Here is a 13,797-nt window from a genome sequence, read left to right as displayed (position 1 = left end):
TCATATCCCCGGCTGATCTTCGATCGGCTGATTCTCCTGGGGGAGCAATGGGCTTCAATAATCGCGGACAATGCGTCGCGTAATCGGGTCGATCTTGGACCTTGACCCGGCCGCTCTGCTGGCGAGTCGAAGACAAATGACGGAACGATCCGTCAGGTGCAAACAATGCCACGGGGAAGGTCGATCGACGCTGATCCCGTTCGAGTTGCACAGCTCTGCCGATTCGAATGAGTCGGCTAGAAACAGTGAACGCTGGTCTATCACCGATCCCCAGCCGAATTAATGCCCCATTGATCCATTATCCTTCGAACGATGAGGTTCTGTGTTGCGGTACGCGTGGAGCTTGAATGATGATCATCTGCTAGCCTGACGGAGCCTAATGGTCCCGTTCGTCGTCGGTCTCCGCTCCTTCTGTCCGCGGTTTTGCCACGTCTTCCGGTTCTAAGCTGTGTCCACACGGAACGCTTTCACAGAATGTCTGATCGCCATTTTATTGCACGGCGCATTCGAGAAGTCCGCGAACTAGATATTTTTGCGAACGCATCAGTGGTAGAATCTTCGCTTCGCAGATTAGCCTAGTTGGCGGGAATTTTCTGCTACCTCCTACAATTTTTACGTCGATTCGAGCAAAGCTGTGGCCTTCGACAGTCTCTTATCATCTTTCCGAGCAACGCGCTGCGCGCAACGATGATTCTAAATCCGGTAAAACTGATGAAGAACGCTTGATCTATCTAGGCTGAGTGATAAATAACTTCCGTTTTCTTATCACGTATTTATTTTATTTTTTCTTTAATTTATCTCTCTTGTTTTTTTTATTTTATTTATTTTGAAACTTTGCCTATTTTTAGCGAAAGTTAAAACTCTTTCGTCCCGGTGACTCATAGTGGCTAGATACGATTAGATATTAGGTTGGTGCGTGTGAAATGTCGGATTTTTAAGTGAATATACAGGGTGTCCCAAAAATGTCTCGCAATCCGAAAGTGGCGGATTCCTCGGGTCATTTGAAGCAGCTTTTTCCTTCACAAAAATTTTCTCCACGGCACCATTAACGAGTTATTAACGAAAAACAGTGACCAATGAGAGGCGAGCTCGACTGGTGCGAGGCGATCGAGCCAATGAGCGGAACTGGGCTTCGTGCGCTGGTTGACTGGGCCGCCTCGCGTCAGCCGTACTCGATTCTTATTGGTCACTGTTTTTCGTTAATAACTCGTTAACGGCGCCTCGGAGAAAATTTTTGTAAAGGAAGAAGCTGCTTCAAATGATCCGAGGAACCCGCCATTTCCGGATTTCGAGACATTTTTGGGATACCCTGTATCTTTTTTCAAAAGCTGTTTATTCAATCAAAATATGCTCCATTTGCTTCGATACACTTTTCCCAACGAGATTTTAATGCACACATGACTGTCTTAAAGAAATTCTGATCTTTCGAATCAATAAACACTGATACAAAATTTTTCAGACTGTCTTAATTTTCGAATCAAATAACAAAATGGAACACTTTTGAGAAAATCTTCTCCCTTGAAATGTGACTCTGGCAACGGACGGTACGACTATAAACGAGGTTATGCCAAGAACAAAAGCATGACGAAAACAGGGAGACAAACGTTCCTATGCAAAGAAAATCCGACATTTCATATGCACCAACCTAATAAATTCGACCTAACTGCATCGGGAGTTAATCAGAACTCGACCCAACGCGTTCGAATGATACCAAGAATAAGAATCAATCTAGGCTGGACCTGGAGGAATCTCCATGGAGGGTAGCCGCGCGCGGGGAGTCATTAATAAGGGAAGCGATCTAATTGCTTCGGTGTCTGGTCCCTAACTGGCAGCTTGCTATTCCTTGCCACGTTCTCGTTCAATCCTCATGAGTTCAGGGAATTAACTTCGCCGGCAATCAGCGAAGTTTATGAAACTTACGTGTGTAAACGCGGGTGTGTGTGTATGTGTATGAGTGTCTGTGTTGCCCGCAGAGCTATCGGGGTCGCAGCGGCCTCGGTTTCTTCAGCGTCTCGACGGAAGACTCGAGCGTCGACTCCGAGGTCAGCAGCAGCAACACGATCACGTCTGGTCGGAGTTCCGCTGGGGCTGCGGGATTCAAGACCAGCAAGCAACGCTGGAGTGGTTTCTTCATGAACACCAAGGGCAACAAGCTCGACCTGCTCACGGCTCAGCTGGACGAGTACAATAAGCACGGGGTGCCGAAACTGACGGACGTTCAACTGCCCTGCGAACTCACCCTCAACGAAGATGGTGCGTATGCTGCGTCGCTTTTGGCAACGTTTCTCTTTTTTTTTTATTCGAACTAATGGATCGTTTGCGAAAATGGGAAGTCTTGTTCGCAGTAAATTCGTAGCAATTTTTCTGCTGTTAAATTGTTGACCTCTTGACGTACTTTGACGAGTCCGCGACGCGGTATGAAAAACATTTTTAGTAATAACTTGTTGAGCATAGATGTTATTTTTAACCCATTAATGCTCTTTTTTAAACCCTTTAATCCTTTTAGTGCCGAGCGAAATAAATATCGTACTTATGCGAAAAATACCGGTCCAATTTGTCAAATTTGCTAAGCTTTGGGGAAAAGCTCATAAAAAGCAAAGTAAGAATGACATTTAGAAAATTCAAAAAGAAGCATATTACGAAATCAGTTGTATTCAAATATTGTGAAAATATTGTCAATTTTATTGAAATACTTGTTGAAAATCATACGAATAACGTAAATATAAAACAGTATGAAAAAGAGAAAAATCAATCCTCTTTTTAGAAACAGTGTATTTACAGATAAGAAAAATCATCGTTTGATTATAACTTTATGTAGACCACCTATCATGAAGTATAGATATTGCACTTTCAATCATTCGCAACAAAATAACTGATATCGGATCACAAAACAAAAATCGTCGTTCGGCACTAAAAGGGTCAAAATTGAAATAAAATTCTAATCTCTTGTCATCAATAATTAAGCATTCAAGTAAATTTAGGCACACACACACACGATAAGCATCAATTCTCTTTCCGTTGTAAGAAATAATTGCAATCGAAAAACTTCTAATCGCAGCAACTGCGAAGAGAATGGTATGTCAAGGGGTTAAATGATGCGCAAATAAAAAACGTACAAAGCTGCCGTTCAGAAATAACGTTTATCTAGTCGACGAGTAGCTCGTAAACTTGGAAAACATAAAGAAAAAAAGAGCGTTTCATGGTGAAATTTTTGACTTGCGACAATTTTCGCGGGTGTCGAAACAGCTGACCGAATACACGAATAATTGACCTTCTCTCCGAAAGAAATTTATTCCTCGTAGAATATCGTTTCTGTACAACAAACTTACGCTAAAGTTCAATAAATTATCTTACAATATGAAACTCGTAAAAATAGACATCTCGTTGTTGGATCACCGATGCGAGACAGCGTCCTTAAGTCCGTGGAGCTTCTCCCATCGTCGTATTTCAATTGCGCCGGCACTTTCGTAGAAAAAAAAGAAAAAGGAAGTATCCTAGAGCACCAAGTTGTTTTCTAACGTAAAACTGTCCAGTCCCGTGCCTCTCGGCACGCGGCTACCTGCAACACGAGCAAAAGAAAAACGTTAAAATCACGGTTCCAGCCTTGTATAGCTTAGAGGAAGACTGGCGCGATCTAGTTCACAACGCGGACCAACTGTCGGAGAAGCAGCAACAACAGCAGACCGCTTTGTGGGAGTTAGCGCAAACGGAGGTGGCGTACATCAAGACCTTGAAGGTCGTGACCGACGTGAGTGCTCGATCAACGACCGCGTTCAGAACGCGCCCTTTCCCTTTACTTTCGGGGATCCAGCTGATCCTGCTGGTTCTGCTCGCTGGTTGCAGCTGTTCATGGCGTGCCTCTGCAGCCTGCAGACCTCGAATATCCTGACCGAGGTCGACAGGACCAAGCTGTTCAGCAACATCCCCGAGATCTACGCCGCGAACCGGTACTTCTGCACCGAGTACGTCATGATGATGGTGAACGCGTCGAGGTCGACGGGCCAGCCGCTCGACCCTGGACACCTTCTGCGAGGTTTCGAGAACTTCGAGCAGATCTTCGCGCCCTACACCAGGTACTGCGCGGAGCAGAGCAGGTGCCAACAGTACTGCAGGGACCGGCTCAACGATAATCAGCTGTTCACCGTCTACCTGGTGGTAAGTGGATCGGAATCGCGCGCTTGGCCGACCGAGTCTGGGAGAGTCCAGAAGTTCAAAGTCCGCGGCGATGTCTCGCGTTCGAGCTGCCGAAAGGATCGATTCGATCTTCGAATTTCCGGTCGAAGCGTTCCCGGGGGAACTTTTTTCGGTGAACCGGTTCGTTCGTTAGCGAAGAGTAAAACGAGAGAGACTACGCGTTCGACGCGATCTAGTTTTTGAAATTCCGCGGTGAAACAGCGCGATCGAGGGGTAAGTTTGTGGGTTTCCCCGGCTTCCGGCGTCTGCGCGCTCCGCTCCCGGGCTCGGTTCGCCAAAATATAGATCCAGAATTTCCGTTAACCTATATCCGTTCGACACCAGTGGTGCGAGACGCAGAAGGACTGCAACAGGCTGAAGCTGCTCGACATTCTGGTGAAACCTATGCAGAGGCTGACCAAGTACTCGCTGCTTCTCAAGGCCGTTCACAAGAACACGGAGAACGAGGATCAGAGGGCGGAATTGATACACATGGTGAGCTTGGTTTAGGGATTTCTTTCGGAGCTCCGTCGACGATGCCACGCCTGCCGGAAAACGAATTCAATTTCGATGGTGCAACCTGCGAAATCTTGAACGGAATTATGAACGAGCTTATTTCATTGTCGCGTGTTACGTAATCTCGAGTAGTTCTCGTAGTTCTCGAGGATCGTGGGAAATGACGAAGCATCATCGTTAGGAAGGACTGTATGTTGGCAACAGACTATGTTCGAGGGAAATCATGTCACCCGATGCTCCTCCACTTTTGGTTAATTTATAATAGAAAAACACTTCTATCAAAGACTTCGCCAGACAGAATCGCTATACAGAAATTTGCTATACTTTTCTGTACAAAACTATTGTACGAGCGGGAAATGAAATTCCTGAGGTCATTCGAAGCAACTTTGTCCTTAGCGAAATTGCAATCCGCGGCTTCGTTCACGAGTTATTAGCGAAAAACGCTGGCCAATGAGAGGCGAGCTCGCTTAGCGCCAGGCGGCCGAGCGGAACTGGAACTTCGACAGCTCGTTGGTTCGGCCGCTTAGCGCCAGCTGATCTCGCCTCTCATTGGTCACTGTTTTTCGCAAATAACTCGTAAACGAAGCCGCGGTTTGCAATTTCGCTGAGGAAAAAGTTGCTTCAAATGACCTCGGGCACCTCCTCAGGGACACCCTGTGTACTTAGAGCTCGTCCGCGTTGCTCTAATCAACTGGATCGAAGCCAACCGACAGAACTCTTTCAGATCAAGTCCGTGGACGACTTCGTGGCGTCGGTGAACGCCGCCCTGAAGAGGAGCGAGGAGTCGGCCCGTTTGGCCAGCGCCGCGTCTCGCATAGAGTGCTACGACGTGGTCGAGTCCCGTGACGAAGAACTAGATAAACTGATCAAAAACCACAGCACGTTCGACATCACAGCGGTGCCGATACCCGGCTGTCCTAAAGACACCTTGAGGGTGCTTCTCCGCGAGGGTGATCTGAAGCTAAGAGACGCTGCGAGCAGCAAGGTGACGATCCTCAGAGTCCCCAACCTTCTAGCCTCTAACAATCGAATGGATCCTCTGAATCCTCCTTATAATTGAACAGATGGAGGTGCGCGTGCTGCTGCTAACGGACATGCTGCTGGTCTGCAAACCGTCCACCAAGAAGATCTCTTCCAGCGGCTCGGCCGGGACGGTTGGTGTCGGTTTGAAGATCATAAGGCAGCCGTACGTGATCGATCGTATCCGGATCAACGAGCTGAAGGAGCCATCCAGTCTAGGTTTGATCTACCTGAACGAGTACGGAGCCGCTTCGGCAGCTCTGGTGCTCAGCGCCGGGGAGTCAAAGTTAGCCAAGGTATCCGATCCTCTAACCAGCCCCGCTGAAACAGTCCCGAACGAACGGTCCGTAACCTTGTTTTCCTTCAGTCTTGGATGGACTCGATCAGAAAGGCTCAGCAGCAATTCGCGCTGATGAAGGTGCCGCCGCTTGGGAACACGCTGAACCTGACCTTGGCAACGGTCAGCCGTCAGCCTAGCACGTTCCTGGGCGACGTGGACTACGAGGGGGAAGAATGCGAGCCGACCCTGAAGACGCCCCGAGGCAGCAGCAGGGCGTCACGGGTCAGCAGCCTTGCTCACAGTCACAGGTTCGGCGCGGTGAACAATGTTTTAGCTTTTAGGACACCCTGGGACTTTGCTTAACCCCGTGGAATGAATTCCAGCGGGAGCATAGAGATGGAGGGTGTCTCCCCAGGAAGCAGTAGCTTCGTGCCGAGCTACAATCCCAGCAGGAACGTCAGCGTGGAGACCAGCGAGGTGCCCCGCGCCTCGAGCGTGTCCTCGGAAGAGGGCGGCGAAAGTTCCGGGCACAATCACAGGCCGTTGCAGATCAGGTAAATAGGTAGAGGCCGAAGAACGGAGGAGGAGCGTGCTTGGACCGCGGATATCTGACCGGCATTTCAAACGTTATTTTAGTCCTAACAAATTTGATAACAGACGGTATCTGCTGAACAAGTCGCCGACCCCGAACACGCTCAGCGTCCAGGTGCCGCCTTACTCCTGCCTGGGCCAGTCGTTGCCGAACCTGACGTTGGCCACGTCGCCTCAAACCTCGACAGTGTCGCCGACACCGCCGAACTCGCTGCTAATCGTTCCCCAAATTACAAAGAGCAAGGACACTTTGCTCTCGCCGGGGCACCGAGGTAGCAATTACCCACGCGGGAATTTATCTTCTTCCACTGTTACACTATCTAGAAGTTTCATCTGACAATAAACACCGTCTAGGCGAAAATAGCACTGTGCATGAATAGATCGCTGACAGATCGAGCTCGGCCTGGGAACCGGGCGAAACGCGGCGCCCGATCCCGGAAACGCCGCGCTCGATCTATCGATGAACCGTGTGTATATGTCTTTCCCTTTCCTGTTATGAACCTAACGAGACACCTAGGATAAATCGATGGTAGACGATGCACGACTTCATGTTGAACGGAAACTTGTTGACGGGGATATGTGTGCTCACGGTGAAATCTACCATCAGGTATCTCGTATCCGCCGCCGTCGCCCCCGAGGGGGGCACTCAGAAGAGCGTTCGCGATCTCGCAATCGCGGAACCCGCCGCTCGTTAAAACCAGACACATTAACACGTCTGTGACGCAGACGATTCAGCCTACCATGAGCCTGGACACCGAGGCCATCGAGGAGAGGCGCAGAAGGCTGGAGCCTTCGCACCGGATGCCGTCGACCAGCAGCATCGCGGAGGAAAAGGTTAAACCGTTTCGCCCGGCACTCTGAAGTCTGGGACGATCGCCTGATGTCGGTCAGGCGACAATGCCAGATCTAGTAACGATGATCCGGACTTCAAAGTTGCCGGTGAAATTGCCGATGAGATCATAATCGACGACGATACCGTGATTCTTCATCACGTGCATGAAAATGTGTCTAGATGTATCTGTCGAATGTTCACGGGAGACGTGGTTTCTCTATCGGCGGGTGACGGTCTCTTTTTTAGAAATGACAAGAGCTGGCGTACAAGAGTAACCTACCGAAAAGGTAAATTGCTACGGACCATCAGCGTTTGATAAGGGTGTACGTGATACGTCGTGTTTCGAAACGGGATGTTGCATTCTGTTGCCTGTATGCAAGTGCTGCACACACTTCCATGCAGGATCAGAACACGGAGGCGATTGAGGAATTGAGGAAACGAACGTCTCGTACTCCCTGTGCCTACGATACGAATCGAGCAATTTTACAATCGGTGAGTGGAAAAGGGGGGGGAGGCCGATCCCCGGCGCGACAACGACCGTGATGGGGCCCATCCTCAAACTGGCGGCGATTCTGTTTCAGATTGGGGCCATTCGAAATCAACGTGAAGTTTGTACCACGACCGTATCATAGTAACTTATTTGATTAGCCGTGTAACTCCTAGATCTCGTTTTATAAATTAACGGGAACGCGGCGGCGGCTGCGGACCGGCCCGCGTCTCGATATTATTCTAGTTCATTTAGTGTTCTAAGCGACGATGCGAACAAGAAGAAAGGCCTACCTAGCGTAATTTTACCGTATGTATCGTGATCTAAGGTTTAGATGACCGTAAATAGTTGGAGTTTAAGTCGCCTCTAGCGAACAATTTTAATCTTAAAAAGAAAAAATGAAAAAACAATGAAAAACTACACATCGACACCGCGCGTGCGCGCGCCCTCTCACATACACACATACACACACACACACACATACACAGACTATACACAGAGTTCGTGATTTCAAAGGATAAACGAAAAATAAAGCATCGCTCGATCGTTAGAAGAGGGGACACACCAAAAATGTAGGGAAATTCACACACTTTCTCGTAGAGGAACAAAGTAAAACGAAAGAAATAAACACACACAGTTTGCGCGCTAAATTCCTCGTACTAAGCTTCGATTAAAACGTACGATCGCGAAGTGCGGGAGGAGAGCACGAGAAGCATTCCGGTGACGACGCGGTTTACGTTCAAGTACAAATTCGATTTCGCAATATTTTCGTTGAAGAGACTGAACCGAAGGAAATTGGGCCGTCGACGAGCACCACCCAACTAGAGACAACAATGCGTAGTCGTGAAACACAAGAGCAATGATTTTATACGAGCTCCCCCATGTAAAGTTTCTTTCGAACCCCGCCCCGCCCCGCCCCCCAGTCCTCACCCCCCTCCCCTTGAATTTGCGCAGCTTGCATTAAGCTTCAAAGTGTTATCTATCGTAAAAAAAAAGAAATATCGATTGTGCGTCAAGTTCAAAATATAGTACATAATTTATTAATCGTCTGGTCTATTTCTATGCGATCCTTTCTACTCCTACGTATTCTTCGTCGTTAGGATAGTTTGTATTCAGGATTTCTACGGTGTCAGATATTTCGACGATGTTCAAATACATTCTTCTTTATTAACACTAACAATTTATTTACTGCAAGCCTGTCGATCGTGTGTGTGTCATCAAGATTTAAATGATCGCTTCCTTCACAAATTCAAAGTCTATCCTTGAAGGCGTTAATAAACAGGCTTTTCAATGACTGTACTACTTCTCAAAAATTGCTATCAATGTGTTCTCCAAACAACAATCGCAGAAAGAAGCGATTGGACTATGCTAGGCTGTTCAAAAGTCTATTAAAAAGCTCTCAGCTATTAATTGCTAATTTTTAGAAAATTATTAAATGCCGGTGTGGTTCCTTGTAAAAATTACAAAAATATTTATCTAAATATATCGATTCTCTACAAAAACACCTACGATTTTCAAAATTATAGGGCACAAGTTTCGTAGGAAATCATTCCGACCACTCTCGAAGGATAAGATATTGACTCCTAGCGTCGATCTATTCGTAACAGTATCATCTGAGCGCGTTGCAGCTTGCGAATAATTATGAAAATGTTCTAAAACAATTGATTTTTCATGCCAGCGCATTTTTAAAGGTCGCGATTATACCGAGTATTTTTTATTAGTGCCTGGCAGTTGGCGCCAAACGGTGTTCAGTTCAAACGAGACACTGTGGGTCAGATAAGTATGGGTCGAGTCACCAGGCGAAAAGCGACGAATTAAAACATTTTCATAATTATTATAATTTATTATTTCGAGAGTATTTGATATTAGAAGCACAGTGTCGCTAACGATTTGCCTAACAGTTTATCGATCTATTTGACTCGATCAGTAGCGTGCGGCGTAGCGAGCCGTCCATGTTGGTGCAACCGTTACTTTGAAATTCATTTTCGCGCACGATGCTTTAGTCTCCTCAACCACTTATCTACCATATGCCCCAAGAGGTAAGGAAACTTGAAAGTTGAAGAAATCCCGCATCGAATACTCACTTGGTAATTGGAAGACAACGACAAGTCCAGGTAGAACGGGACGCGTTGCGAGGCAGCGAAGGGTCAGCACTCATTCACCATGTCCAGACAGGTACGAATCTCACACCTTTCATCGGCTAATGCCTCGATGATATCCAACAGAAGTTCTTTGCTTAATTGTCTTAATTCCGGAAGCCTCGCTACCTGTAATATAGGGTTATGATCGTGATATATCATGTCCTTTGATATACGCAATGATTGGATCAAGTAGTATGTGCGAGGGACAAGATGTCGCTTACCTCCGTGAAATGGTGGACTATTAGGTCCAGCACATATTTTTTCACATCAATGGCTTGCATTCTGTCGGCAGCCTCCAGAATCTGTATCACATTCTCAAAGCTGATATTCATTTCGAGATTCTGTTTGCAAAAGGCCTGCAGTCGGTTATTCGTGAAACCATAGAAAATCTGTGCGGTGAATAGGTAGACAGAATCTTCGGGTGGCATAGAGACATCTGCGTAATAGATGTACCTCAAGAGAGAGTTAAATGATTCGGAGGAGGGGATCATTTTGCCTATTTGCATCTGCCAGAGAAATGTGCATAATATTGAAGCACTTGTAGCTACGCGTTAGAACATACATATGAGCAACGATTCATTTACTTACGTTCACCATCTTGTTCTCTGGCATGAAAGAGCGAAACAGGCCCTCGAAGTAGTTGCACCTTGCAGCGAGGATTGCTTTGTGGGCAGGAATGGATGTACCGTTCAACATTAATGTTACGTCACAAAATTCAGAGCCAACACTCTTCAGAAATGCCTCCATATCCTGTTCCAAGGTCGTGCCTATGATCACAAAATAAAAAATCGATCGGGCCATTCCTTTTTATAAAGAAAACAACAAAGAACCTTACCGGTACCAAGATCATACTGTTCGCAAAAGTTCCTTGTCTGCGGCATCTGCCTTCTCCTGATGATCTCCACCATCAGTGGCTGATCCATTGTCTCAAACTCTCGGCTCATTATAATTTGGTTGTAGTTGCTTTCTTTAACTACAAAACTTAAGCAAAACTCCTTGATGAAGTACAACTTCAAGTGGGCAGCATTGTGCAATGCTTCCAGAACATTTGCATGACTTATGGTTGCCTTGAGATAGTAAACACACAATTGCTCAAGGCGTTCCATTTTAAACTGGACGGCCAAACGATAGACGTCCATCATAAGGAGCACAATTCGGTTGCTCAGAGGATCCTCGTCGCCATTGTTGGACCCATCTTCGCCCCTGGTCGGGTCGATGCGATCCGTGTAGATGTAATTGAGGACCATTTCAAAGGCCTCCGGCACTGCATCCCCCAGCCTCACCTGCTATGAAACTGCATGAGGCAGGGCGACTAGTAATTAATACCAGTTAGTTTAGATTGCTCACCTCTAACATATCGGTGTCCTTGATCTCCTTCTCCAGTTTCTCCCGTTTTTCTCGCGCTTGTCTGATGCGGGTCCTAAGAAACTGGGACCTCGCCGCTACCATGGCTATGTGAGCCGGTATTTTTGTCTCCGTATCCCCAACAATGAACTCAACGTCGCAAAAGAGACGACCCCTTAGCAATCTTCCGAAATCATCGTGTAGAGTGCACTTTGGGTAGGAAGAAAATTGGAACCTGTAGGTCTCGCCGGACCGGACATTGTTATCAACTGTCCCTCCGAATATGAACATAGCCTCCCCTATCACTGCAGCCGCATGGAACAATCGACCGGATGGAATTTGACTGTCAGAGGATGGAAGGATGATGTTCCAAGTTTGGGTATCAAGATCGTAGCAATGGAGATCGTTCGGCAACGTAGAATCAGCTGCCCCACCAAAAACATAGAGATGCCGGTCAAAGCTGACCATGGTATGACCATACCTTCGAGCTGGCGGGGGTGGAGCACCCCGCAGGATATGCTCCGTTGAAATCCGAGTCCACCTGATGAAGTATACTTCGTAAAATGCGTTCCAAGGATAAAGAATGAAGCGGTCTTACCGCCTTTCTCGAAAATGGAACTGGAAGAGACTGTTGGTGATCTTGGCTCCACTCTGGCCACTGAAAACAAACATTGACTCGCGAGCTACCGCAACCGGGAAGTTGCAACAAGTGGGAGGACAATCCCCTGATTGAACAACTTCCTCCCATACTCTTGGTTCACCAGGCTAAAAGTAGTTCAGATTAGTAGCCGATGCTTTGGCCTGGAAACCACTCGGTGACTTACCAATAATGATATGGTCCACATATCGTTTAATCTTGCATTGCCATCATAGCCAGCAAATATCCACAATTTATTGTCATGTATAGCTGCTCCATGAGCAGATCTAGCTACTGGTGTCCTGCAAGGAATTTTAAGATTTATGTCTAGGTTAAATTTCACGAGTTATAAAACTATGAAGTGCCTTGAGACACGGAAGTATAGATAAACTGGTATAAATAGAACATACTTTCCAATAAATTTCCATTCTATCCACTGGCAAGTTTGAAATCTATATTCGAACAAGTCATTCTTGTTGGTGAGATTCGAATTGGAATGTATGTCCCCGGTGTAGCCACCAAATACAAACATAGAAGAATCATGTACTACTGCTGAGTGATGATAGCGTGGTGCTGGACGGGCTCCGGCAGCCAGTGCACGACCCCAGGACTTTTCTTTCACATCAAATCGCAACAAATCATTTAACATCTTCTCGCCGTTATCACCTCCGAAGACATAGATTGCATCTTTGTATGCTACAACAGTGTGTTTGCTACGCCTGTGTATAATACAGTGAATGATAAAACATGTAGCAAATGAGGGAGAGCAACAGATGCAAGGAAGAAAAGGGTGAAATGAGACAGAAACAGAACAGTTATGCATAGCTGTGTTATAAACAATTTGATCTTTTATTTGCATTCTTCGGTTAACAGATACAAAGAAGCTGTATAAACAAAATTGCTTTATGCGCAAATGGTGCTAGAAAAAATTCAGAAAAATTAAGAAAGAACTGAAACTTAACGAACTACGTTACCTGGCACCAACAAATTCGTCGCATTCTAACATTCGTTGCCATCGATGAACGGTTTCGAAGCGTCCGAATTCAAGGGTCAAGCACTCTACAGACGCAACGTTGTTCATATTCATTTAATCCAGAAGTGTATTCCAGTTAATTTGGGAAGATCATAATTAACCTATAAGAACCGGACCTAACTGCTCTTCGTAATATAGAAACGGGTAATGCATTTTGCAGCAACGGATCTGAAAATACAGAAAACGATTAATTTTTAGTAATATCACGGAGGAAAATACTTTTGCAACACTCGAAGATCACATAAATTATCCACTGACCGCAAAAATGTCAAAAACATGTGCGTTTGTAACGATTCCATTTGTACAGAATGAACCAAATTAGGTGGTCCCACACAAATTTATCGGAAATTATGGATCATGATTGCAGTGATATTAGTGATTTAAAGTGATGGGAACATCAAGCGAAGGTAAATGAGTAATAAATTATATTTTAGTTATAAGCTAGTTATAAGCTAGTAAATTACAATTCTAAGAGTTAAATCAGTGGACTTAAACGAAATCATGACGAATGAAGATAGCACACAGTGGCGCTTAAATGCTACTGAACATTTAAATTACTTACATACATATTCTGTATGTAAACAAAAAGTGCATTTCACGGATGCACTTTTTATTAAAAATCAAAAATTAAGTCACGACAGCCACGGTTAATTTAGTACACATGAAAATTACAACTACGGCATCGATGTTGCTCGATATTGGGCAACCTTTCGAAATACATATCCCCTGCAATCAGGGTTGCA

The 13,797-nt window shown here is 45.9% G+C and overlaps 2 protein-coding genes across 12 annotated transcripts in view; one reads left to right on the top strand and one right to left on the bottom strand.

Annotated features, from left to right (window-relative positions):
• Positions 1–8,943, top strand: part of LOC117222199 (pleckstrin homology domain-containing family G member 5) — a 154,575-nt gene extending 145,632 nt beyond the window's left edge. For 3 of the 7 annotated variants that reach the window (XM_076520510.1, XM_076520505.1, XM_076520511.1), the window contains 11 exons: positions 1,974–2,253; positions 3,603–3,748; positions 3,844–4,155; positions 4,519–4,668; positions 5,414–5,674; positions 5,754–6,005; positions 6,077–6,297; positions 6,373–6,543; positions 6,626–6,855; positions 7,188–7,904; positions 7,994–8,943. In XM_076520510.1, coding sequence (XP_076376625.1) covers positions 1,974–2,253; positions 3,603–3,748; positions 3,844–4,155; positions 4,519–4,668; positions 5,414–5,674; positions 5,754–6,005; positions 6,077–6,297; positions 6,373–6,543; positions 6,626–6,855; positions 7,188–7,441 — 2,277 coding nt within the window. In that variant the 3' untranslated portion in view covers positions 7,442–7,904; positions 7,994–8,943. Of the gene's footprint in view, positions 1–1,973; positions 2,254–3,602; positions 3,749–3,843; positions 4,156–4,518; positions 4,669–5,413; positions 5,675–5,753; positions 6,006–6,076; positions 6,298–6,372; positions 6,544–6,625; positions 6,942–7,187; positions 7,905–7,993 lie in introns of those variants that run through there. The other 4 variants (XM_076520507.1, XM_076520506.1, XM_076520508.1 and 1 more) reach the window with 4 other exon arrangements.
• Positions 3,122–13,769, bottom strand: Lztr1 (Leucine zipper like transcription regulator 1). 5 transcript variants are annotated; one of them, XM_033473778.2, is made up of 11 exons: positions 13,617–13,769; positions 12,996–13,222; positions 12,432–12,740; positions 12,209–12,323; positions 11,983–12,149; positions 11,388–11,925; positions 10,876–11,326; positions 10,629–10,807; positions 10,262–10,546; positions 9,984–10,166; positions 3,122–3,559 (listed from the first exon to the last, which is right to left on the bottom strand). In XM_033473778.2, the coding sequence occupies exons 2-10, from the start codon at positions 13,106–13,108 to the stop codon at positions 10,047–10,049; spliced, it is 2,277 nt and encodes a 758-aa protein (XP_033329669.1). In that variant the 5' UTR covers positions 13,109–13,222; positions 13,617–13,769; the 3' UTR covers positions 3,122–3,559; positions 9,984–10,046. The 5 variants fall into 5 exon arrangements, with proteins under 5 accessions (XP_033329669.1, XP_033329667.1, XP_033329670.1 ...); XM_033473776.2 differs by lacking the exon at positions 13,617–13,769 and adding an exon at positions 13,313–13,559; XM_033473779.2 differs by lacking the exon at positions 13,617–13,769 and adding an exon at positions 13,313–13,558 and having other exon boundaries at positions 10,876–11,323.
• Between the last annotated feature and the right edge of the window lie 28 nt (positions 13,770–13,797).

Source organism: Megalopta genalis, chromosome 3 (genome assembly GCF_051020955.1).
Source record: "Megalopta genalis isolate 19385.01 chromosome 3, iyMegGena1_principal, whole genome shotgun sequence".
Classification (NCBI taxonomy): domain Eukaryota; kingdom Metazoa; phylum Arthropoda; class Insecta; order Hymenoptera; family Halictidae; genus Megalopta; species Megalopta genalis.
The sequence above is the reverse complement of the archived record's forward strand: the minus strand, read 5'-3'. Positions and strand labels throughout refer to the sequence as shown.